The sequence below is a fragment of the Zootoca vivipara genome, chromosome 12, assembly GCF_963506605.1.
Source record: "Zootoca vivipara chromosome 12, rZooViv1.1, whole genome shotgun sequence".
Classification (NCBI taxonomy): domain Eukaryota; kingdom Metazoa; phylum Chordata; class Lepidosauria; order Squamata; family Lacertidae; genus Zootoca; species Zootoca vivipara.
The window spans coordinates 38,618,888-38,644,926 of record NC_083287.1 but is presented as its reverse complement, the minus strand read 5'-3'; the positions used below and the strand labels follow the sequence as shown (position 1 = coordinate 38,644,926).

Here is a 26,039-nt window from a genome sequence, read left to right as displayed (position 1 = left end):
GGCGTCAGAAGAGCGTTACAGATGCTTTGCATCAGACACAAGTAAAACTCACGTTCCTTTTGGGAGGCTAAAACTGGACAAGGATTTAGTATATACTAAAAAATGTTTTGTTTGGTCAAGGAAGTATTTTGTTGGTTTTCTTAAGAAAGAAAAGAGAACGGGGAGGGAGAGGAAATGGATTTATCATGTGCCAAGTGGTTACAAGTACCTGAAGCAAATGTGTTTTATTTTCATGCTTGGAAGAGCATTAAAATTCTTGGGAGGCAATTTCATTCAGACTTCTGAGTTAATTTATTTTATTCACAGGATTCGGCTTATTATGCATTGGCAATGATTAAATATTTTGCGCGGCAGGAATTATAATTTTTCCTCTTCGGTTGGAGGTGTTGGAGCTCACAAAATAATTTTAAGCTGAGAAAAGGGGAAAAGGGGGGGGGGAACTCCACCCATTCACCTATTTTGTCATTTACCAGGCCTGGCAATCAGTAGTTTCATAATTTCCATGCAGTGCAAACCTATACAGGTCTACTCAGAAGCAAGCCCTATTGAATTCTGTGTGTGTAGGAAAATGTGTTGCTTGTCTCTGGCATTTTTGTATTGTTTTATTTTGCTATGGCTGTATGCTAACGCAATAAAGATTTGATATGAATGCAACAGTAACTAAACCCACCTGGGCTGCAATTCTCTGCCCGGGTTCTTAGGCGTAAACTCCCTGAACTTGATGGGACTTCCTTTTGAGTAAACATGTACAGGATTATACCAGTACTGTGGTTCCAGCCCTATCAAATACAGTGGAACTTCCTGCTAAGTATACGTGCATAGGATTGCATGGAAAGATTCACTAGAAATCTTCCTTTCCTCCTTTCCAGCCTTTCAACAGTTTCCCAGCTGAGCTACCCAGCTAATAAATTACTTACCTGATTACTTTTTACCTAGGCTTCTATATTGTTAAAACTCTTCAGGTTATTTTGTAAAGGTAAAGGGACACGGGGGGCGCTGTGGTCTAAACCACTGAGCCTCTTGGGCTTGCTGATCAGAAGGTCGGCAGTTCGAATCCACGGGGCGGGGTGAGCTCCCATGGCCCCAACTCCTCCAACCTAGCAGTTTGAAAGCATGCCAGTGCAAGTAGATAAATAGGTACCGCTGTGGCAGGAAGGTAAATGGCGTTTCCATGTGCTCTGGCTTCCGTCACGGTGTTCCATTGCACCAGAAGTGGTTTAGTCATGCTGGCCACGTGACCCAGAAAGAATATCAGCAGCGCAGTAATAATTATATTTTGACTTCACTCCCAAAGGTGCACTCCTCCGTGGTCTCCCGAGACAGGCCAATGCCAACAAGAAATTCTATTGCAAAGACGTAAGAAGAAAAAGGCACCTCTTCGATATGGGGCATTCATAAAATAAAATAAAAGAAGAATATAACCATGTCTTATTTTCATTGGTTCTTTGTTGGTGGTAATTTACTGAATGATCCCTAATAACTTTAGAAAGTTACCCAAATACTCAAAACTGGACCAGACAGCATCATGGACCCATTTCTCCCATCTGCATACATCTCCCCAGGGAAAACTCTCTTCTGCTTAGAGGCCCCTGGACATAGGAGATGGAAATAGTCTCAGGTACAGTGACAAACTTATTGCATACGAAAAGTTCCAGATTCAGTCGCTGGCATTTTGAAGGCTGGGAGAAACAGAAATTCCAGAAAACCTATGAACCTGTGTAGACAATACTGGACTAAGTGGACCAATATTCTGACTCAGTATAATAAGGCAACTTCCTACATTCCTGGTGTAACTTTGGGTGAAATAAAAGTTCTACTTCTTCATCACTAAACAGAACACTACGTTCCATTCAATTTTGTTGTAGGTTGTTTTCAGTTGCAAAATGCTGGACTGCAATGCTATGCTATAGGATTGTGGGGTGGAGCGGGAATATCAGTGAACAGAATGGGGGAGGGAGTATAGTTTAAGAAACTGGTTGTTATTTGAGGTTGAGATGAAAGATGAATCAAACGATATGTGAGTGGGCAAAACTGGATTACTTTGAAGACCATCGGTTCCTTCCAATGTCTACACACAAACGTAGCATTACCCTTCCTGCACTTTGGGTGCCAGCAATTTTGCCTTGCATTATACAGATGTTTAACATCTGTGAATACCTCCCAATGCTAGAAGAACTTCAAATACTTTGCCAAAAGCTGTAGTCTGGAAATGTGCTCCCGTCTCCCTGGAATTTTACATCTGATAGTGAAAAATCTCTCCGTGTCCAAATTCAACACATCTTTTCCAGCCATGCCAAGAACATTGGCATTAAGAACTGCACTTGGTTTGATTTTTCTTCAATGGGGAAACAGCAAAATATTATTTTGAGAGGCTGGAATGGGTGCATGATGCCAATTCTTTATGCTTAATACCTGCTAATTCTGTCCTGCATTTCATGACCCTTGGAGCTGAACGCAGCCCAGCTTCACAGCTCAATGTAAGATATGCTGGCATTCCAGTGGCAGCCAATAATTCTTTAAATGTCAATATTTTGTCATTTAAGGTACAATAGCAACATCTCCTGAATGAGATGAATAAGATCACCTTGCCTAATGGATGAATAGCTGGTACAGGGCTGTTTTATATTAACTTCCTTCTTTTGTTGCTCTACAAAACAGCCAGGTGAGTGAAAACACACACACACTTTCTCCAGCTCGTCCTCTAAGGTAGGACAGGCTAGGGCCACTGTCTCTTGTAAGGAACTTCCTCCAACAAGTTTTATCCCCTAAATTTGAACTGGGAGGAAGATTTGACATTGTTTGCATTTTCAAGGGAGGCTACCTTGGACTAATACGCAAACCAAAACATAGTTATCATTGGGAATATGCACATCTCTTAATCTTCTGGCGCAGTCCTCCAGCCCAATGAATGTTTACAAAAATGCATTATATTGGGAAAACTGCTTGCAAAAAAAAGGGGGGTCTATGTGTAGTGTCGCTCCAGGGCACTGTGTGAAATTTCGAATGGCAGCTTGCCAACCTAGCTTCTGCTATCAATCAAGTTTGCAGCTGGAACCAGTCGTTGAATGCATGCTTTCATTAGTGCAGGGATGGGGAATTTGTGGCCTTCCAGATGTTGTTGGACTACCATTCCCATCATCCCTGACCACCAGCTCATGGGAATTGTAGTCCCACAACATCTAGGAGGCCACCGTTTCCTCATCCCTGCTTTAGTGTATCCTCCAAGATGCTTTTATATACAGTGGGTAACGTTTAGCTAGATTAAAACACCAGGTTTCTCAGTTTCACCTATGTGTCCTCCAGGTTTTTACGCAGGCTTGATGAAGCTCTATTTTGCTGAATCAATAGTAACCAATTTATTTTCTCGGGTACAAGGCTACATTTACTACCTTTATCAATGCTGGAATCTCCTCCTCCGTCTCCCTGAGCTTTCTGTAGTAGCAATGTGCATGATACGGGTCACTACCCAGAGATTGGGGTCAGTTCCTCAAATATCATGTTACTTATCATTGGCTCCTTCTGGGATCTTTTGTCCCATGCCTGAAAAAGGTTTAGCTGTGTCTTTAACCAAGGTCATCCTGTTTATTAGGACTGAGAATTCCTGTGCCTCTTGACAGTGAAATCCTTTGACTGGCAGCAGAATGACTAAGCATGACTTTTCAAGTGTACGGGACTTGTCTTGGTGTACACAGGCACCAAGACTTGCCTTTTATCTGTATCTGTGCCTTTTGGAAATCCTGAGAGCCAGCGTGGTGTAGTGGTTAAGAGCGGTAGACTCGTAATCTGGGGAACCGGGTTCGTGTCTCCGCTTCTCCACATGCTGCTGCTGGGTGACCTTGGGCTAGTCACACTTCTTTGAAGTCTCTCAGCCCCACCCACCTCACAGGGTGTCTGTTGTGGGGGAGGAGGGGAAAGGAGATTGTTAGCCGCTTTGAGACTCCTTCGGGTAGTGATAAAGCGGGATATCAAATCCAAACTCTTCTTCTTCTTATCTGTTTCTGAGTTCCTCTGTGCGCTCTCTGCTTTGATTACTGCTCCCAATTCATGATAACGGATACTCTCAAAATGCTTATAGCGTTTCCTTCTGGCTAAAGTGGATGAAATGTACACACTGAGGAATCCCTCCGTAGTGGATTAAGTCTGCCAAATACTTTCAGGGGATTTGGGGGGGCGGGACCAAGTAAAAGGAATTCACTTTTACCAGAAGCCTTTTTATTGGGTATAGTGGGTGAAGAGATACCAGGGGAAGATAAAAGACTGTTTATGTATGCAACAACTGCGGCAAGAATTCTTTTAGCCCAAAAATGGAAACAACAAGAAGCGCCAGCGAAAGAAGAGTGGCAGATGAAGAGGATGGGCTTTGCAGAACTGGTGAAGCTGACAGGAAAAATCTGAAACCAGCAAGATCAAGCATTTCCAAAGGACTGGAGTAAATTAGACCATATCTGAAAGATTATTGTAAGTAATTAACATCACTAGCAGGGTTGTCTAAAGGCTTGTAATGATAAATTCTCCACCTTTCTATATTTATTTACATTTTGAGTTATTTCGTAATGTGTGTAATTAGAATTGGAAAATGCACAAAATGCAATGACATAAAGGTTACTTTTGAAAGCCCAAAAAGGCAGGAGGGAAGAAAGTTGACAGGCTCTAAAGAGCCAGGGACATAAAGTGGAGTGTTATGATGTGAACGTATATTATAAATTGGAAAATAAATGATATGGGATTCACTTTTCTCCATAATTCCTTGAGGGGGCAGGGTAATAGATAAGAGTATTGGACTAGGATTCAAACTCCCACTCAGTCATGAAGCTCACTGGGTGACCTTGGGTCCCAGTCACTCTCAGTCTAACCTACCTCACAGGGTTGTTGGGAGTTTAAAATGTTTGACATTTTATTATTTTGCTGGAAGCCGCCCAAAGTGGCTGGGGAAACCCAGCCAGATGGGTGGGGTATAAATAATAAAGTTGTTGTTGGTGGTGGTGGTGCTGGTGGTGCTGGTGTTATAAAATGGGAAAGAGGAGAACTATGTGTGCCACACTGAGATTCTTGGAGGGAAGTTGAGATATATACCGGTAAATGCAATCAATCAATCAATCAGAGGTGACTGTCAATTCTTGCTTGCAAATTTTTGGAAATTTTTTACAGCTTCACTTTCCTTTTCAGTTTTGTGCATGCCCTGTAGGCATATGTTTTTCTTCCCCTCTCTATTGACAAGCGGTAGCAACCAATCTTTAGAAATCTTTAGATTGTGAGCAATTACAATAAAGTGGTGTCAAGTTTAGTGCTGCAGTACTAAACTTGGGATTGCCACTGACAGCTAGGCACTTATGCAGTATAGAGGGCAACCAGCCCACTTACCTCTTATGACTGGGAGTGACAGCATTAAAAGCCTATTAGTTCATTCTCATTAAACTTATTGGCACGGCAACTTTATTAGCATTGCTGCTGCATGAAGCTTCCCACAGTAGAACAGGCAACGGTGTGTGGACTATGTATCTCAGCGATGGATGTTAACAATGGCCCTTAAGAAGACAGTCAACTCCGCTTTAGAGGTCAAGTTGCACAATGAATGGCAAAGCATAGCCCTGGGGCTTGCTGAGATCTGCAGAATATTTTCTTTGTCTCTTAAAGTGACATTGACAAAGAGGGAAAGAAATGCACCTTGAAAAATAAGGAAACACAGGCATTTAAGAATTTTTCTCAGGCATTTAAGAATGGGTACATGTGCCCCTAATTTCAGGCGTGTGCCCACTTCGGTGAAATTAAAAGTAATTTTCAGGATGAAGAACTGATGAGATTTTAATGTCTCTTCGGTTCTAATTTAAACACTGGCCTGCGAGCGCTCCAGTTGGAGAACAGCCTTTACCAAAGGTGTCGTGGACTTTGAAGACGCTCAGGATGTAAGGGAGAAACGTGCTAAGAGGAAGGCATGCTTGGCAAATCCACACCATGATCAACTCCCGCCCAGAAACCAATGTGCCCATTGTGGAAGGACGTGTGGATCCAGAATTGGCCTCCACAGTCACTTACGGACCCATTATTAAAACTGTGTTTATGGAAGACAATCTTACTTGGATACGAGTGATCAGCGAAGAAGAAGAAGAAGAAGAAGAAGAAGAAGAAGAAGAAGAAGAAGAAGAAGAAGAAGAAGAATTTAACCACTACCACCACACTAGATTTAATGTCTAGAATCTAGATGGCCTGTTGTACACACCTGAAAACATGCTTGAAATCACTGGTCAAATGGTTCTGTGCCTGGGCAGCTGTAAGGTACCTTGAGAAGACCACCCCACCACCAACCCTTTGGGGTAACAGGGTCCTTGCTGGGAGGATGCCATTTCCCCCACCTCATTCATTCCTGGGGCCCATGCTCTCTCTTTTTGGCATGATGAACTTCTGACCTTCCAAATTTGGCCTGCACCCATTTCCCACATTTCAGCCACTGCTTTCACAGAGTTACAGTTTCCCTGCAACCAATAGCTCAGTCAGTACAGCATGAGACTTTGAAATCCCACGTTGGGCAAAAGATTTCTGCGCTGCAGGGGGTTGGACTAGATGACTCTTGGGGTCCCTTCTAGTTCTGTAATTCTATGATACAGTGCTCAGAATTATTTGAGGGCAAGAATGCACTTCAAATGTACTTCAAAAGTTCAGCATAGATCAGCCAAAAGGTTCACCTACATTTTTTTGTGTGCCAGGCTGTTGTCAAATGCATAGAAGATATATATCTTTGAAGCAGACAAACAAAAAGATGGTGACCTAGGAAGCCAAATCTAATGCAGTCCCAGAATACTGGACTCATTTGGGCTCTTGAGCTGCGTGGGGGAGTAACTTGTCCTGTGTGATGTATAGGCCTACCTTGTTCCTTTATTTTCATGATATACAATGGTACCTTGTTACAGGTAGGTAGCCGTGTTGGGCTGCCGTGGTCGAAACAAAATAAAAAAATTCCTTCCAGTGCATGCACACGAAAGCTTATACCAATGGCAAACTTAGTTGGTCTCTAAGGTGCTACTGAATGCTACCTTGGTTCTTAAACTTAATCCATTCCAGAAGTCCATTCCAAAACCAAAGCGTTCCAAAACCAAGGCGTGCTTTCCCATAGAAAGTAATGCAAACCGGATTAATCTGTTCCAGACGTTTAAAAACAACCCCTAAAAGAGCAATTTAACACGAATTTTATTATCTAACAAGACCATCAATCCATAAAATGAAAGCAATAATCAATGTACTGTACTATAAAATAAATAAGACAGTATTGTAGGCAATGAAAATGAAAATGATTATTTTTTCTTACCTGCACTGATCATTGTTTGGATGGGGGGCTTCTATCCATTTCCGCAGTCACACAATCAGTAGCTGAACTGGGTTACACACAGTCATCAAAACAAATTAACTGAAAAAGCCTCAAAAACAAAAACGCAAAATTAATAACAAAAACAAAAGCGCCAAACTTAATCAGTTCTGAAAGTCCGTTTGACTTCTGAAATGTTCAAAAACCAAGGCACAGCTTCTTATTGGTCCAGGCACCCTGGAAACAATAGCCGACAGCCTCATTGGAAGTTCAGCTTCTGAAAAACATTCAAAAACCAGAACACTTACTTCTGGGTTTTTGGCGTTTGGGAACCAAGGTGTTTGAGAACCAAGGTACCACTGTACAGTACTTGTAAAACACTGGTTAATACCAGAAATCCCAGGAAGGATTATTTCCCAGCTCTCCCCCTCCCCTGTTTAACGTCTCTCTGAAGTGTTAATAGCTCTGATGAGGTGTAAATGGCTTCTAACTGGGCCTTTTTGGCATCTGGCACATACATTGTTATATGTTTTAATTTAGACCATATGGGATTATTCTTAAGGGGGGGGGACACCTTGATCTCTGACAGTCTCTCTAGCTTTACATAAGGAGGGACTGTTGCTATAAACAATTAAAGGGCCTGTGATTTTATTAACGTATTTTATTCTTTTTGCAACCACTTCAAGACTTTTGTTTTTGGTAGCAACTCAGTAAACCTAAACTATTCCAAAGGGAGGGCAAGTTTGACCTGTTTGCTTAACATGACACCCCGCTCACTTTGCTGGGTATTTTTTTTACCATTGATCATCTTGTCATCTTTATGACACTCAGAATATAAGACAGCAGATCGTCAAAAGCATATGCATGAGACCAGAGAACAAATTTCCTGGAAAGATGTTCAAATTTGCAGGCACCTAGTGAGAGAACAGGGATGTGGGTGGCGCTGTGGTCTAAACCACAGAGCCTAGGGCTTGCTGATCGGAAGGTCGGCGGTTCGAATCCCCACTACGGGGTGAGCTCTCGTTGCTCGGTCTCAGCTCCTGCCAACCTAGCAGTTCAAAAGCACATCAAGTGCAAGTATGGTAGATAAATAGGTACCGCTCCATTGGGAAGGTAAACTGCGTTTCCGTGCATTGCTCTGGTTTGCCAGAAGCAGCTTAGTCATGCTGGCCACATGACCTGGAAGCTGTCTGTGGACAAATGCCGGCTCCCTCAGCCTATAGAGCGAGATGAGCACCGCAACCCCAGAGTCATCTGGCCCTGGACTTAACTGTCAGGGGTACCTTTACCTAGTGAGAGAACAACTTCTGGAAGATTTTTACTGTATGGGGCTGCAAGTTTTAAATAATGGCAATCCCTTTGTCTGTGGTAATTGGATACAATGTACCTGACAATAGTAGGGAGAGATATAAACATTAGTTCCAGCTTGGAAAGTGCAAGGATGGGTAAGGCAATAAACAGTCAACTGTTATTTCCTTCTGTATCTTTGCTTGCACGGCAGGCAGAAATGCGGTAGGTGATACTTTTCCTGTAATGCATGTGGATATGCTGTGAAACTTTAACAGCTGCACGCCAGGCAAAAATTCAACTAGTAAAGTTACAGGAGCCTTGCTGGGAAAAGGGTGACAAACAACCACTACTAAAGGATGAAGCCTTTAGCCGTGACATATTAATATTTGCATTTCTGCCAGTTCAGAGTGAAGAAATACTGATCACAAATTACCTGCCTTGTATTATGGTGAACTCAGTATGGTCAAACAAGCCTCAAAAGAAAGCACGGATCATCTGAAGCACAAACAATGTGCAAAATAAAGGGTTTGCATCAACTTGCACTCCATTTTATTCTGAAGTGGTGTGAGTCTCCGGCAGGGAAGCTGGAGAGAAGGAAGCAGGAGGAATAGCAGCCGCAGCATGGAAGGTACCTATATTGTCAGCGGCTTCATAATTCATCTCTGCCTGAGGTTCTGTACAAGGACAGAATGAGACGTGGAGTCACTTGCCATTTTTTGTAAGTGCTATGATTTATCATCTACCCGTCAGGGAATAATTTGTGAGGCTGTTTAAGTCTAGACTCTCAGAGAACACACACACACACACAGAGAGAGACTGCATTTCCAGTTCAGAATTATTGTAGAAAATACCAACGACATGTTGCTCTCTGTTAGTCTTTCTCCTGCCCGTGTCCTCCCATTGCCCAAAGGTGGGATGGTTCTTCTTGGATTAGGAGCACAATAAACACACAAATGGGGTGAAGGCTAAATATTTTATTGAATAGCCCAAAGAAAGCTACGAAACATTGCCATTGTCCTGCAAACCTTCTGTCTTTGGCTGCTGGGAACCCCATTAGCAACAGGTGTGACCCTTAGGGGGTTGCCAGACTCAATAGAGGACAGGACTTCTGTGCCTTTAATTGCCCTGCTCTTTTTTGAGTCTGGAAAGCTTAAAGAGAAACCAGCAGACCCTTTGTTTAATTTTCAAGCAAAGGGTCTTCTGATTTCTCTTTAAGGTTTCCAGACTCACAAGAGAGCAGGGCAATTAAAGGCACAGGAGTCCTGTCCTCTATTGAGTCTGGTAACCCTAGTGACCCTTGAAGATGGATCAGGAACTCTGGCCAGGGGAGGATACCCAGGAACTCTGTGGCCTAGATATTTTTACTAGTAAAGGTGTTTGGGAGGCCTTTAGGGTACATTCTTCATTTAGGAGGTTGTTTATGCTTTCTCTGAAAGAGACACCCTCAGCCCCAAGCCATGGTCTGAAGACACCTGATGCTATAAGGTTGCTGAATTGAAAAGTCTGGTCAATGCACAGGCCTGGTCCAAGACATTTCTCTTCCTGAAGGGGAGGATACACACCTCCCCAGTTCCACATACAGACGCCAACCAAACTTGTTGAATATTTATTCAGCATTGGGAATGGAACAATGTCCTCCAGCGCCCCTGAGGGCGTCAGACTTGCTTAGGGGGTCTAGGACTGGCCGCATGGCACCATTTTCATAGACTGTGTTACCATTCCCCATTCCTCCCTATATCTGCCCATGGAGGTGCTAAAAAGTATGGCAAGCTGTCTCCCTAGCTGGTTTGGGGCTAGCCCCTGGTTCTGGTGCAGGTCAAATAAATGCACCCCTGCCTCCCTCGTTCTCTTAGATTCAAGCGGACAGCTAGGGCAGCTCGGAAGGGCCCTTGTGCAAACACACACGCATGCAATGGTTGAGGCCTGGCTGGAAAGCTTGAAGCCTGCTTCATGGGAGATGGATGGAAGAAAAGGAAATGTGAGTTGACCCTGCCCATAGCTTGACCAGTCGCGGCTAGGAACAGCTAGGAGCTAGGTGGAGTTTTGACTTGAAATGTTCATTTTGGGCTTCTCAGAAGTACGTAAAGGCAAAAAGTGGGCAGGGGGGAGGGCCTGCCTGCAATGGTGCCCACCTGAGAGGTGCCGGAACTGCACTCTGGCACGCTCCAGCTGAAGAAGAAAAAAGAGCACTGGTTAAGAGGCATACTGCATGCACACCTATCTAGATCGGGGCAAGGCTGAACTGATGATACCTGGTTACCCATTTTTAAAAAGATGATCTGATGATGCAGATTGAGATAAAAGGAGATCCCACAGGTTGTCCCATATGCTGCAGTACCCCTCTGCTTGCTCTTGGTGGTCAACATTGCTTTGTTTTCCTTCCTCTTTATTGTACTTGGCAGCTGGAGAATTTGGGAGAAGGGAGAGCAAACAGATGGTGAGCTTTGAAGATTGAATGCTGTGAGTCAGTGCTCAGCTAATGTTTCCATTTATATACTTCTCGATCCCCCTCCCTCTTTCTTCCTAGCCATTTCAAACCAGCTGTAACGATTCCTACCCATTTATCCTGAAGGGTGCTAATTAAGGCTGTGCACACACTCTGGATAATAGCATTGGAATTGGCTTAATTTGGGCGCAGAATCCAAGCCTTTGCATCTGCTTTAAACAAAAACACAACAACCCGACTCAGATATTTGAAAGCTAGCTGCCCCAGCTGCTTTACCAACCATTTTTAATATTTGGATATTTACAACTAGGAGATGGGAGAGGCATTCATGCAGCTCACATTTCCATATGGTTTTAGAACCACAGATTTCCTGCACCCGACCACATAAACCTGACCACAAGGCTAAGTGGTAGGACATATGCTATGCATGCAGAAGGTCCCAGGTTCAATCCCCAGCATCTCCAGATAAGACTGAGAGAGACCCCTGCCTGAAACCCTGGAGAGTCACTGCCAAGCAGTGGAGACAGTACTGAGATAGATGGGCCAATGGCCTTAGTATAAGGCAGCTTCCTACGTTCCTAGCCCTCATGGTGAACACTGAACAGGGATGCTGGCAGTGTGTCAGGGCTGGAGTCAGATGCAGGTCAGCATGTAGAAGCAGAGTCAGTTATCAGCAAAGTTCAAGGAAACAGCATACAACTCAGCAACACGTCCCAGTCGGTCTTGCCCCTAGTATAGAGCAGTTTCCAGGACTGAAGGTCCCTGCCTTCCACCCATTCTAAGGCTCCTCCTCTCCAGGATATCTCCCAAGCAGTCTCAAGCCTCTCTGGCCTCTGTTCCACTCTCCTCACTATCCTGCGCGTTCTTGGAAACCGGGGGGGGGGGGGAGGGAGTGGAGCTCGTTGCAGCAGGAGAGGGGGACTCCCTGGATTCTTCAGCAGCTTCTTGATTCCCCTCCTCTGCTTCAGCCTCAGAGTCTGAACTGCTCCCTGTCATCAGTTCTCCCTGCTCACTGAACCCTGTTGCCCCTTCAGCATCAGGTGCCTCCTCCCAATCTTCTTCCTCTGACCTCTCCTCAGTGTCCCACCACCAATCCCCAGGCTCTGAGCCTTCCTCCTCTGGTGTTTCCCTTAGGTATTCCCCTGGCTGGTACCTCCCACCACTCTTCCTCCTCCAGCCAGTCCCTGACACAGTGGCAACTTTGCAGACAAGCATTAAAATGGGGGGGGGGGAGAAAGGTTTTCTATGGGTCCATTGCAATGTATGAGCTGAAGGCATATGGAACCTTGCTGGAGATTGTTGTGGACCAAATGGGAGACTGGCTAGAACTACTGTATATGTAAGCTACCCTGCAGTTCTATAGAGGAAGGAAGAAAGGCAATAAGAGGAAGGAAGGAAGGAAGGAAGGAAGGAAGGAAGGAAGGAAGGAAGGAAGGAAGGAAGGAAGGAAGGAAGGAAGGAAGGAAGGAAGGAGAGAGAGAGAGAGAGATTCTTTGTTAAAAGAAACATATGTTGCCAAATGAGATACAGCTTTTCCTCTCCTTTACAAAAAAATGCATTTTCTTTTATTTGTGATCCCACACCCCTTATAAGATAATGAAACAGGTAAACCACTTTATGTATATATAGATAAGAGGGGAATCAAGAGCCTGTGACAGTGTCCCATTATTTCTGTGCTTATCACATTTAATAGAAAATGTGCTGAAGCAACAACATGCTTCAGGTGACAGCTGGAATAAAGCTCCCTAGTCCTCATGACCTTTGGTGAAAGACGGCACAAAAGATGTTCCTGCTTCTTACGATCTCCCAGGTCAGTAATGAAAAGGGAGGGAGGGCTGTGTGGAAACCCCGCAGAGACATGTCAGCCACATTTTTACACTTTTTATTTGGGTTCTGAGTGACATCACAGATAAAATACTTTAATCAAATACAAGAAGAACAGGTTGCCATGTAGTTCTTCCCCCCCGCCCCCCTCCAGATGCAACAAACAGAGTTAACATGGAAAAGAAAATCCTGCTGGTGATTATCCACATGAAAACACCAGTTGAAGATCTCAGATCGGCACACACAAGTAATATCTACACGGACCGTAATTAGCTTTATTAAGCAAAGCAAACAAATATTTTTTTAAAAAAATCACATGCAAGATGTAAACCAGACCTATAAATCCTCTTTGCCATTGCTCCCTATACCTTCCCTGCCCCTGGGACAACAGGAACATTTGGCTGGTGTGTTGCAAACTAGCTATTATCCCAAGTTTGACTGCCATGCAACCAACTGTCCATTTCATTCCGTGGAAGTCGCAGTACCACCACCTAAATGGAGATTACACAGCGGCAGAGGTTGCTGGGTGGTCCTCAAATGCCCTGATTCATGGTGATCCTCTGGCTGCCCTTCCCAATCCTGCGGCTGCCCTCCTCCAATAAAGTGAATGGAAGGAAGCCTCTATAGTCTCTGCTGTTATCTGAGTAGGGATCTCATTGGCGGAGCTGTTCACTTTCCAACTCTTAAGCGTTAATGTCTAGAGTTAAACATCGTTTCACAGGAATCAGCTTAGGGTGGAAGAGATTGTGATCTGAAGCAGGTGAGCAATAGAGAAACTAGAACGGATGCAGTTCTTACAATATCAAGGTTCAATACCGCTACCACACAATTAAGGACGGCTCAGTTAATATATTGTACAAGCTTATACAGCGATACATGTTTGATTGGCAACACTGTACAGTTTTAAGTCTAAAGTGCACAGCCTCAGTCCGAGGTGACAAAAAAATAAAAATAAAACCTTGCTATCAATATAATTTTAAAGGCAACACAAATTACAGACACAGCTTCATCTCCTTGCGCTTATATTTTGCAATGCTACAATGAGCCAGTACCAAAAAATTTAAGTGTTTTCGATCAATTCTGACGACATCACACTAGTTTACTTCAAGTATTTTGAGAGAGCGTAAAACAATATTGCTTTACAAACCCACGTGGCCATGTTGATCCTGGTTAAAGCTAAAACCCAAAACTTGGCCAATGTTATAAGTAGAGACAACTCCAAGACGTGAAATTCAGGTAGATGGAATTTCTCCCACCCCCACCCTTCCTGCATGCAATATGGCCTAACTTGCAAGTGTAAAATCTTGGTGGGCCTTCAATATGCCATAAAAATGGTCCTCATAATCAGAAGAGAGTTTTCCTAGGGAAGGAAGGAACAGTGCCTGAAACTGCAAAGAGGTAAAGCTAAAGTGCTTTATGTGTATTCTAAGGTATTTCATTCATATCTTGCAATCCTCCATCTCTGCGTAAGTGCAGGGAGTGGCTTGCAGGACGACCAACAGCCCAGTCCAATATCTTTCGTCACCCGAGGCAAAGCAGCAGATGCCTCTCCAACCCCATGTTAGTGTCAAGGTGCATAGGACCCATGACTGGTAAAGTTATTTTGGTACCTGAGGCAGAAAAAAAACCAAAATTCTCTCTTGCCTCCCTAGTGGGGAAAAATGCAACCATAATAAATAAAATAACAAACCAAATTGCTGCCCTTTCATGGCACTGGAAACTTGGCTCCCTCACTCTGCCTAATGGTAGGACAAAAATTATAGGGGCTTCTGCAGCTATGTCACCTCGCATTGAATCTTTGTATAGAGGTTGGATTGCACAAAGGAATTCTGGTTGGCCATATGATTGCATGATCTACCCCACCCCATAGCTGTCAACCCAGCAATTTGGCTCCCTTACTGGTAACCCTTATGGTTTGGTCTACTTATGTTAAGAGGTTTTAGGCTTCCTTTACCTGCAGCTCATTAAAATGCTAATGGCACAAGCAACTGATCTGAACTTTGGCCTTTTTAATTATTATTGAGAAGACTCCAAATACAACGCCATGGGTAGTCATGGGTAGCACTTTCTATGATGATTGTGCGTCTGCTTAGATAGGCCACTGGAGAAACATCATAAAGATTTTATAATTTCACTGTCATTGATCTTGTTTTGTTGTTGAAGAGCTGCAGTAATCTCTTGAGGTTTTTGTAGTACTAAACTCTGGAGATGTAAAGTGACAAGCAGAACAGAGACATTTCTATTGGATAATTTATGTGGGCTTCTGTCTCAAAATAAGCATTCAATGCAATTTCTCTGAAGGAAAATAAAGGATCTTAATAGCTACTACTACTATTTTTTGCCCCTGCAGTCTCCATAACCCATAGAAAATAAAAATCTATATTTTACAAAATAGGATCTTTTTAATATATATAATATATATATATATATTTCTTTTGTAAAATTATATGTAGTTAAATACATCTGAAATGTATGTAAATTAGAAATTCTGTTCTAATATACCAAGAAAAAAAGGCAACATTTCTTTATTTGAAAGCATTTTTTGTTTTATGCTTTACAATGCCCCTCACTGTGTTTTGTGACTGTCTGGGGGCAAATTTGGCTACTTTTAACGTAAACTATCGCTTTTACTAACTGCACTAAAATTTGGAGGGTGGAATCATGAGCATTTCATTATTCTGGATTTGTTTGAATGCAGCCTTTTTATATTATCTAATTGGGAAATATTCGCAAACTCAACGGGGAGGGGGGGAAATACTTTTAAAGAGGAGCAATGTTCTTAAGTGTTAAATTGTACTCTACTTTGACGGCACAATATAGAAATAGATTCACTTTGGAACAAACTACAAATACATTCACCACAGTTTGTGACAACTTAATTGTCTACCTAGAGAGACATTTCAGAAGGGTCTGGAAGACCACACAATTATAAATCTTGCCCAAGGCGCTCTATTTCCTCAATCAGAAAATCAATGTCTTGGTGAGCTGCTGCTGGGTTGGAGATAACCATGCGGAAAAAGTTGACCTTGTCTCCCAGGGGCTGATAGCTGACCATTGTGGTCCCACACTCCATCATTCGGGCTTTAATAACTGGAGCCACCTTCACAGACACAGTATGAAAAACAAAATTAATATTCTACTGCCACTTTTCATTGCATATTCTTAGGGGCAAGCTAGACATGCATTCCACTCCCTATAGAATCCAGAACTCACCTGTATCACAACATTCTGTTGCTCTCCCTTCCCATGCTACATCATTGGCTGACCTGTGTTCTGATGTCACAACATTCCGTTGATCTCCCCTCCCGCTCAACATTATTGGCTGACCTGTGTTCTGATATATGGCCACATTCTATGTCTCTCCCTTCATTGGCTACCACTTCTTGGGTTTACACCAGTATAGCATTTGTCCTACTTGGCTCAGCAACCAACCCAAGCTCCCATAAGCTGTGCAGCCTTGTACAATAACTGCGTCAGGGACCCTCTTCAGTTGCAAGGGATATGAGTTCATGCTGGACATCTGGCCTCCAATGCAGTTTAGGGATTGTCCACATTGGAGTTTACTGCGTGTTTGCAGCTGTTTGAGTTCCCATTTAATTTGTGCAGTCCACGTGATATTACACCCAAACAACAACAGTTTTAACATTTTTGGCCTGTAAATTGAGTTTCCCTGATACAGAGATACTGAGTCAACAAATTAGAAAGCAGGGACAAACACAGAAGGGAATGCTGAAAAGTATGAATGGGAAAGACCGAAACTGCTGCTCATATGCAAATGCATATACAGGTGTGTATGTGCAGGTGTGGACTAGTCTGGTCTCATTTGAAAAGGGGGAAAGTGCATTCTGTAATAGAAATGGGCACATTGTCTTCTTCTTTTTTACCTTTGAAAGACGGTTCATTCTTTCTTCATTATCCTCCATGTTTCGTAAACTGGGAGGCACATACCAGAAGCAAACGTTTGTGTGCTGAGGCTAATGGAAAGAAAATAACATCTTAGATTGTACGAGCAGCTCAATTGCCACAAGGTTCATGCATTCCCCTTTCCCGCACATAGCTCTTCCTATGACACTAGATCAAAAGCAAAAAAGCAACAACCCCAAGCTTGAGTAGGGTGCTGTTTCTCAACCTTTTTGAACCTCAGCTCCTCCACTGATAAACTTAGGCTGCAGTCTCCAGTACAAATTCCTAAGCCCCATTAAACCCAGTGAGAAGTGCTTCTCAGTAAACACACACACGGGGTTGTGCTGTTTACTTACCTTCAGCACTCAGCAGTAGCAACAGGTTGGATTTAGAATTTGCTAGTTAAACTTGTTTCCCATTGAAATGAATGGGTATTCACATAGCCATGACTTTTTAATTTTGAAATGTTCCTGGTTATGAAACTTGTAGATTTCAATGGGACCTAAGTGCAACTCAAGTTATGTTGGATCCAACCTAATGTGTTCCAAGGAATATGGCAGGAATGATAGATACCGGAGAAGGTGATGAGAGCATACGCTTTGAACACACAATGTCTGAGCTTCAGTCCCTGGAGTCTTCATTTAAAAAGATCTGGCAGCAAGGGCAGGAAAGATCTATGCTTGGAGTCCTGGAGGGCCACTGCCAGTTAGAGGAGACTGAGATATATTAAGGTTTCAAGAACAGGCTTGATTTTTTCCTATGGATTCCTTTAATTCCCTAGGTGTCCATAGTTTGACATCAATTAGATCTACAGTCAAACCTTGGAACTCAAACGTAATCCATTCCAGAAGACTGTTTGACTTCCGAAACATTCGAGTTCCAAGGCGCGGCTTCTGATTGGCTGACAGCTAGGTTTTTGCATAGCGGAAGCCACATTGGACGTTCAAGTTCCGAGAAACGTTCGAAAACCAGAATACCCACTTCTGGGTTTTCGGCATCCGGGAACTGAAACATTCAGCAACGGAGCTGTCCAAGTTCTGAGGTTTGACTGTATTACTTGTGGTGCTCGTACTCAGGTGGTCAGCGATTCGAATCCGTGCAACAGGGAGGGCTCCCGTTGCTCTGTCCCAGCTCCTGCCAACCTAGCACTTCGAAAGCACACCAGTGCAAGTAGATAAATAGGGACCGCCGTGGCAGGAAGGTAAACAGCGTTTCTGTGCGCTCTGGTTTCCGTCACGGTGTTCCGTTGCGCCAGAAGCGGTTTAGTCATGCTGGCCACATGACCCGGAAATCTGTCTGTGGACAAATGCCGGCTCCCTCGGCCTGAAAGCGAGATGAGCACCGCAACCCCATAGTCACCTTTGACTGGACTTAACCGTCCAGGGGTCCTTTACCTTTTTATGTAATAGGGAATACACATATGTATTCACTGGGTTAGATTTACAACCTAAGAACATAATACGAACCAGATGCCTGTGGGAAGCCTGCACTCTTGTCTTCCTGCTAGGCAGGAAGGCTGATAGATGTTCTGGCCAATTCAGGTGCTGTCCGGGCTCCTTACGCTGATCTTGCAACTGATTCATAAATCAGCATGGTAATCATTCTGCTAGTGCTTACCTCGATTCCTTCTAGCACACTGGGCGGGAAGATTACTTGACAAACAGTCCCTTGGTAACAGTCTGATCTCTATGATTAGCAAGTACAGGGCAGACTTTTCAATTAATAAAATCCCCAATCTATAAAACGGTGTTGTAATAGATGTTCTCGAACAGTGCAGTCCCAACGCACTTTTACTTGGAAGTATGCCTTTCTGTGTTTGGTGATGCTTACTCTTAGGTAAGTGTGGAGGGATTTGCTTTTCAAAGCTATGTTAAAATAAACATACACACACCTTTCCCTCAATCACCAGCTCAAAGCCTTCTCTGTTCTTTATTTTGTTGTACAGGTATTCTGCAAGGTCCAAGCATTTGTCAATGTGTGCTTCAAATCCTACAGTGCCCTTTGGAACAAAGGAAGAAAGAGAGAGGAACAGAGGGTTAGGTTTGTTAAATGTATATATCGCTTGGCTACAAGAACCGCTGGAGCAATTTACAATCAGAAGAGAACAAAATATTTTTCCCTGATTTTGGAGGGTGCACTAAAAAAAGAAAAAGCCTTGCAGCAGGCATTGTTTTAAGAAGAAACTAACACTTGCCTTGTTCGAATCCTTATGGAACAGACCAGCATATGACCTGAAGGGTGCTGCTTCTCTAATATACAGCAATCTATTAGCAGCGGATGCTGGAGGTCACTAAATTGTATGGGAATCAGAAATAGGCTACCCAATTGAAGATCACAAATGGGACCCCCCACCTATGTGTTGTGGTGCTGCTAGGTCCTGGATAATTCCCTTCATTTCCTCTTTTTGCATCCACATACAGAGAAACCAGGAGCTTTATGGAGCAGCTGTAAGGCCTCTATAACTGGGACATGGTGTGCATTTCCTTGTTGGATCAAAAATGATGCACACCTAACTTAAAGCAGTGGCAACCTGGTTAAGGTTAGCTGTAAGATGATGCCAACAATGGCTGGCAAAAACATCCATAGCTGCATGAAATGTGTGTTTCCTGCAGGCCATTGTAGTAAATGAATTTGTTCATCTTAAAGGAAACCTTGGGGGAGGAATCTGAAACCACTCAGCAGGAAGCATTATATTTGGCAATATTTCCAAACTGCAAAATAAACTGGTCCTCGGAGAGTCTTTACAAATATGCCCCTAGAAAACAACAGATTTATAATTGGTTTCCCCACATCAATATTACTCCCGCTCCTAATTGCTGCATAAAATGGAAGCAGGTGTTCTAGTCACAGTTTTGCCATGTCTAGTTTTAAGAATTCATACAACAAAATCCGCTTGTCGTTCTTGAAAGCTCTTAGCCTGATTATGCTAAAACAGAATTGTTAGGCTGCCAAATTGGCTGGAGTCGAGGTGCAGCAACTGCTCCACGATGTCACAGGATCGAAGCTTGAAAGAGGCACTCAGTTCCTTATGGCTGAAAGGTGAATTGGCAATTATGATTCATTTGTTCACTCCCAGGTTTGCGCTTTTTATTTATTTCATGCACAGAAAGCTCGTGTTAGGGAGGGCAGTGGCTTTCCCAGAGACAGCTCTTGTAGGAATGCTCAGCCGCAGTTGCCTAGCAACCAACATTTACTTATTTAGCAAAATTCTTAATTGCTCTGCATTCGAAAGAATCGCAAAGCGGCATACAAAACAGAACTCAAATGCAATACAATGCATTTATAATGAAATAAAAAAAAGCCCTATTAAGATAACATTATGCTATTCAACCAGTAATGCTCACAATTACCCACTCCTCCATATATACCTCAGTACAAAATCCCAACCAGTCACTTTATATGACAAAGGCCCCATTCATACCATGCATTTAAAGCAGCATCAGGCTATTTTAAACAGTCATGGCTTCCCCCAAAGAATCCTGGGAACTGTAGTTGCTAAGGTTGTTGAGAGTTGTTAGGAGGCCTCTATTACCCTTGCAGAGCTACAATTACTATAATGCTTTAGCAATAGACTGTAATTCACTTAGAGAGAGAGAGAAAAGAAGCCAACAAGTTTAATAATATTACTACTACTAATAAATGATGATGATAGTATTATGATGACGAGTCACTCTTTCCAGGGAACTCTGGGAATTGTACCTCTCTGAGGGAAATAAGACACCTACTTTCCCCTCTCTTTTTCTGACTCCCTCGCTCCCTCTTCCATTGTAAACACTCACCTTTGCCCTCCACATCAGCCATAGCTTGAAGACATCAACATGGCGCCCACATTGCAAGGCTTTGTCTCCAGTGTCATATGACAGGTCGTAGTGCTTATCTTGTTGAAAGAGGTAGGAAGCGTGCATTTGGTTACAGCTTTGCATCAGGCCCTTTAAAGAAGCAGACACACTCTGAAGGGCAAGCGGAACAACGTGGAAGTTTTACTGATTCAAGAAAGCGCTACCAAACAATTCCCCATCCCTGGCTGTGCTGCAAGGAACAGGTGATGTGTGTTTGTGAAGGCCTCATAACTTTGGCTTTGTAAGGTTTCCTCAGGAAAGGATACAGGCTCCAGTGCTGGCAGAAGGGGCCATCAGTTGTATATTTATATTATGAAGTCAAGAGCATTATTTTCGTCCATCCCTATGGGACACCTTTGGGAGAAGAAAAGGCTAAGGAGCGAATCCTACACAAATCCGGAGTGGAGTCCCTAAGAGGGTTGGATGACTCCTGCAGCCAAGCTGGTGCCAAACACATTGTTTTGCTTTCCTTTGGACCACATCAGCGAGACTGAGAGGGCAGCCCAGGCTCCACACACATAGCCCAGACTTGCTTGCAACATCATCACATAAATATATTCTTGCCATTATAGCTATTACCCTCGTTCCCAACTATATAAACAATTCAGATGAATATGTGCTATTTTCTGCTTCACCTCCTACCATGCAGCCCTCAGCCCGGAAGTAGCCAATGGGGGCACCCTCCGGAAACTGTTCCACCTCCTATCATCCCATGCCAGCACAGCCAGCGGTCAGGCACAATGGGAGTTGTAGTCCACAACATCTGGAGGGCACCATGTTGGCTATTCCTGCCCTGGCTGCTGTGAAGGTGGGAGCACCTAGTAACCAACCATGCGTCACTGAGCTCTTAAATCCACAGTAAGGAAAGCTAGGAACCTTTTGGAAACCCCATTTGCTTCTCATATTCACTCGTCTGCTAAAGTAGCATAGTGCCCCCATCACGGAATCCCCCATGATGTTCCATACTAGTTGGGAAAAGAAAGATGGGTCAAAGGAGCCTTAGGCTGCTGGGGAAGGAACTGGAGGAAGAGCCTTGGAGAGCAGGAGAAGGCGGAGAACATCAGTCCTCGCAGCTGTCTCATTGGGGCAAGAACTATTGAGAAGGGTTGCTGTGACCAAGCTGTTTTGTTTCTCTGAATAAAGAGTTAACTTCACTGCCATTGAGTGCCTTTTTGTTGTATTGCTGACCTATGCCCGACTCCACCTCCTGATATCCCCATTTCTATCCAACAACCACTGCATCCATTTGTTTTTGGTGATTTCAGGCTGACTACAGATTTATTATTATTCTTTTTCAGGCGAAAGATGTCAGTATGGATGTAAACATACCTCTTCTCGAACGAGCAGAGCAGAGCACTGCAGCGGGACCCCCATCATTTTGTGTGGATTCCATGTCACAGAATTGGCCCTAGAACAGCAACCAAACTTTAACACGAGGTGCGGCAATGGTTGATTGCATTCACAGAGGCATAAAATGCAAACAGCAAAACCAAAATAAAAAGGCGGCTCTTGTATGGCCATCACAGTAAGGCTGAAAATAAGCCAAGCAGCTAAAAAAGAAAGTAATGTAGAGCCATTATTTCATGCCATAATCAGGCTTTTTACGAACACCCAAGAACAGTTTATTTAGATGTATTGGCACAGATAACGTTCCTTAGAAATGACAGAGATTTTTTTTCCAACTTGGAGCTTTTCCAGTGGATGCCTTTCTACAAGTCAATAGTTGTTTAACTATGGTTAATGAGAGAGTGGTACCTTGAATAGGTATCCTGGCTTGTTTTCACTAACCAAACAAACCACAGTTCCCTGTGTCTGGATGTCATGGGGAACTTTGACTGGTGGCCCAGCTGCACACTTGTCTGGGCAGAAATAGCCTAACTTCTGTTGTCTAAGTTCTGGTAACCTTTAGGTTAAATTACTGCAACACATTATACGCAGGGGCTGCCTCTGAAGATGGTTGGGAAACATCAGCAGAATTCAGCAGACAGGTAGCTCACCGGTGCCACACAGTTTGAGCATATTACACCAATCTTGGCCCAACTGCACCAGCTGCCAATTAGTTTCCAGGCCCAATTTAAAATGCTGGTTTTGACCTATAAAGCCTTAAATGGCTCAGGACCGCAATACCTTAAGGATCGCCTCTCCCCATATGAACAGACCTAGAGCTTGCAATCATCATCTGAGGCCCTTCTTTATGTGCCTCCTCCTCAAAAGGTCTGAAGGGTGGCAACATGAGAATGGGTATTTTCTCTTGTGGCTCCCCATTTGTGAAATGTTCTCCTCAGGGATGCTCGCCTGGTGCCTTCATTACATATTATTAGGCACAAGGTAAAAATGTTTCTTTTTAACTAGGCCTTTGGCTAAATATTTTAAATGTCTTTGTGGGAGGGGGGGTTATTGATTTGTTACTGCGTATTTATTATGTATTTGTGTTCTCATTTTGTATTTTTTATGTTGTGAACTGCCCTGTGATCTCTGGATGAAGGGCGGTATACAAATTTAATAAACAACAACAACAACAACGTAAAAGGAATAACAGCAGGCTCTTACGCTTTGCAAAGATTTGGTCAAATAGTTCAATAATGATTGGAACTTGAAAAATAGTTTCTGCTGCTACATTTGACAAGAGGATATTGACTGGTTTTTAATTTGCAGGAATTTTGGTGGCAGTCAAGACAGCATATGAGTAGTGTCTAATAATATTTCCATCAGTCACTGCAGCACATAAGTGATATTTAATGACATGTCCATAATCCCTACCTTTCAACACCATTTAATTTCCATTTATGTTTCCTTGACATCAGCAGCCCGCCACCCCACGCTCCCTGGAAAAGAAAAGAAAGAGCATTAATTGTATTCAGTAGTAGTATGGATTTCAAGGCTCTAATATCCAAACCCACAAGTCACTTCTGCATGTTCTCCTTGTGTGATCAGGGAAGCAGCCAAAAAAAATATATTGCGGAGGAAATTTCAAAACAGGGAAAGTGTATGAAACATGTTCCCCAAGTGCACATTTGAAATTTACAACCACATGATGCAGTGACGACGTTGGGTTAAGTGGCTGTAGAAAAGAAAGAAATACTTCAAGCCCTTCAATTCAAGGGACTGTCCTCTTGCATTTTGTCAAGTCCATGCAGACAAATGTCCTATTGTAACAGCAGCGGGGAATCTATGGCCCTCCAGATGCTGTTAGACCAATGATCAAGGAGGAGCATGGGTGTTTGTGCAGTGGGGGGAAGATGAGGAAGTCCCGATAAATCATAAGTTGTTTCCCCAGCTTTATTTAAAAATAAAAAGCAAAGGAGCAATCCAAAACCCAAGATCTTCTGGTATGAGTGAGTGGAGTCCGAAATAGTTGAATCTCTGTCTGAGTCTGGGCTTAGCTGGGGCTAACCCAGTTCAAGTCCCTCATTCCAGCTCAGTCAGAGGTACACCGGTGTAAGTCCTTCAGCCCAGCCCTGCTGCAGCTGGCTTAGCTGAGGCCAGGGTCAGCGACGGAGCATGTTTTCACGGTCTCCAGGGCATGCATGCCTGTTGCATCCTCTTCACACTGCCCATGTCCCCACTGCGGAAGGACGTGTGGATCCAGAATTGGCCTCCACAGTCACTTACGGACCCATTGTTAAAATCGTGTTTATGGAAGACAATCTTACTTGGCTATGAGTGATCGCCGAAGAAGAAGAAGAGGAAGACACTGCCCTGCCAGCACCCCCCAGAAAAAAAATGGAACCCCCCATATTATACACCTGGCCAAGACAAGTCCCCCAACAAGGGAGTGATGGGGACCCAATGGGGCAAGGGCACACTCACACCTGTTCCAAACCCTTTCCAACTTGGTCACATGACCTAGCAACCTAGCAGAAGTCACACATCTGCTTAGATTGAACCAGCTCTGACTGTTGAAGGCAGTAGGCTTTCAAATACCAGTTTTTGGGTAGGGAAAGTGTTGTTGTACACAAATTCGGCTTGCGGGTTTGGCCACTGTGAGAGCAGGGTGCTGGCCTAGATGGGCCTTTGGCCAGACCTAGTAGCCTCTACTAATGTTCTTAAACAAACTGTCACATTCCTATAGGATGGACCTACCACTTGCTACTAACCACAAGAGCTTGAGGTGATATAGCTTTGAATATCAAAAACTAGGGAAAAATAAAATGAGATGGCCCACACCTTCCTGCGCTCCTTGACAGTTTCCAGAATCTGGGGTTCTTAACATCCTTCAGAGACTCTGCTAGGACATGCATTTCCACAGTAAACAACATGGTTTTGGCTCTGCCAGCTTACTGTTTTGTAGCCCAGTCCTTTTAGACTGTAATTCTGTACTCACATCAACATGCATCCAGACCTTGTACTTTTTACAGATATCGGCAATAGCTATAAGTGGATCAAATGCCCCATAAACTGTAGTTCCTGCTGTGGCGCTCACTAGGAAAGGAACAAATCCCTGCAGGAAGAAAGCAACAACAAAAACAACAGGAAAATGTTCCAGCGGAGAAAATTTCCATTAGACATAGAGACTATTTTCTGAAATTGAGCGTCTTTCACTCGCAACAGCTCTGTTGGGAAGTGGCGTGGAACACTGGCTTAATACTGTTATAAGTTTTGGGGGAAGGCAAGGATCCCCGAAACTCCTGGGTGCCAAATCCCCCTCGTTATTCCTAGATTTAGCGAAAGTTAGAATTAATCAAGGTTTGATTAAACTGTGCCATACACAGCTGGATGCATTTAATGCTAACAAGCCAAGCCAGCCTGAGAGTGCGGGTCAGTGGAGGAACAAAGCTGATAATGGCCGAGTCATTAACTCACCAGGGAAGCCTTCAAGAGGGTGAAAACTATGCCAGACCAGGAGGGGTAGGGGCTCTCCTTCAGTGTGTGTTAGTGGGCATAGACCAAAGGGATTAAAGGGTGTAGGATTTTGGTTTGGAGGACATAAGCCAGGGAAATTGTTTAAGTCTGTTAAGCTGTGAGAAGGACGAAGGTGGGGGGGAGACCCAAGACTGCTGCACCTATGGGAGAAGCAGGAAACCCTCTTGGGGCGTAATGCCTCCATCATAGGCTCACATGGTATATATGTGTGTAAATAAACCATATATCCTAAAGACCCCACAGTCTCTGCTGTGCCTCATTCCCAAAAGGAAACACGAACCCTAGATAAGCACCCGAAATCCTTGGAATTACATGCACTGCTCAGTGGAGATTGGGGTGGTATGAAACAATATCATTAGGGCGAGGCATACAAGCAATCACAGACTCAACATCTAAGAAACATGCCTGATTTATGCTGCCAAGCAAAGCTTAGATGTTATAAGAAACTGCCACTTGCACATCTTGGCTTCCTCTTCCTACATGGACTGGCAATAGTTCTCTAGAGTTTCAAGCAGGACTATTTCCTAGGGCTTGCCGATCAGAAGGTCAGCGGTTCGAATCCCCGCGACGGGGTGAG

The 26,039-nt window shown here is 43.6% G+C and overlaps 1 protein-coding gene across 1 annotated transcript in view; it reads right to left on the bottom strand.

Moving 5' to 3' along the window:
* Positions 1–15,668: 15,668 nt before the first annotated feature.
* Positions 15,669–26,039, bottom strand: part of GAD2 (glutamate decarboxylase 2) — a 36,402-nt gene continuing 26,031 nt past the window's right edge. Inside the window, exons 10-16 of the mRNA XM_035129291.2 lie at positions 24,924–25,040; positions 23,360–23,424; positions 21,929–22,007; positions 20,540–20,689; positions 18,652–18,759; positions 16,742–16,831; positions 15,669–15,957 (exon numbers count right to left, since the gene is read on the bottom strand). Of these exons, the coding sequence (XP_034985182.1) occupies positions 15,784–15,957; positions 16,742–16,831; positions 18,652–18,759; positions 20,540–20,689; positions 21,929–22,007; positions 23,360–23,424; positions 24,924–25,040 (783 nt within the window). The 3' untranslated portion in view covers positions 15,669–15,783. The remainder of the gene's footprint in view (positions 15,958–16,741; positions 16,832–18,651; positions 18,760–20,539; positions 20,690–21,928; positions 22,008–23,359; positions 23,425–24,923; positions 25,041–26,039) is intronic.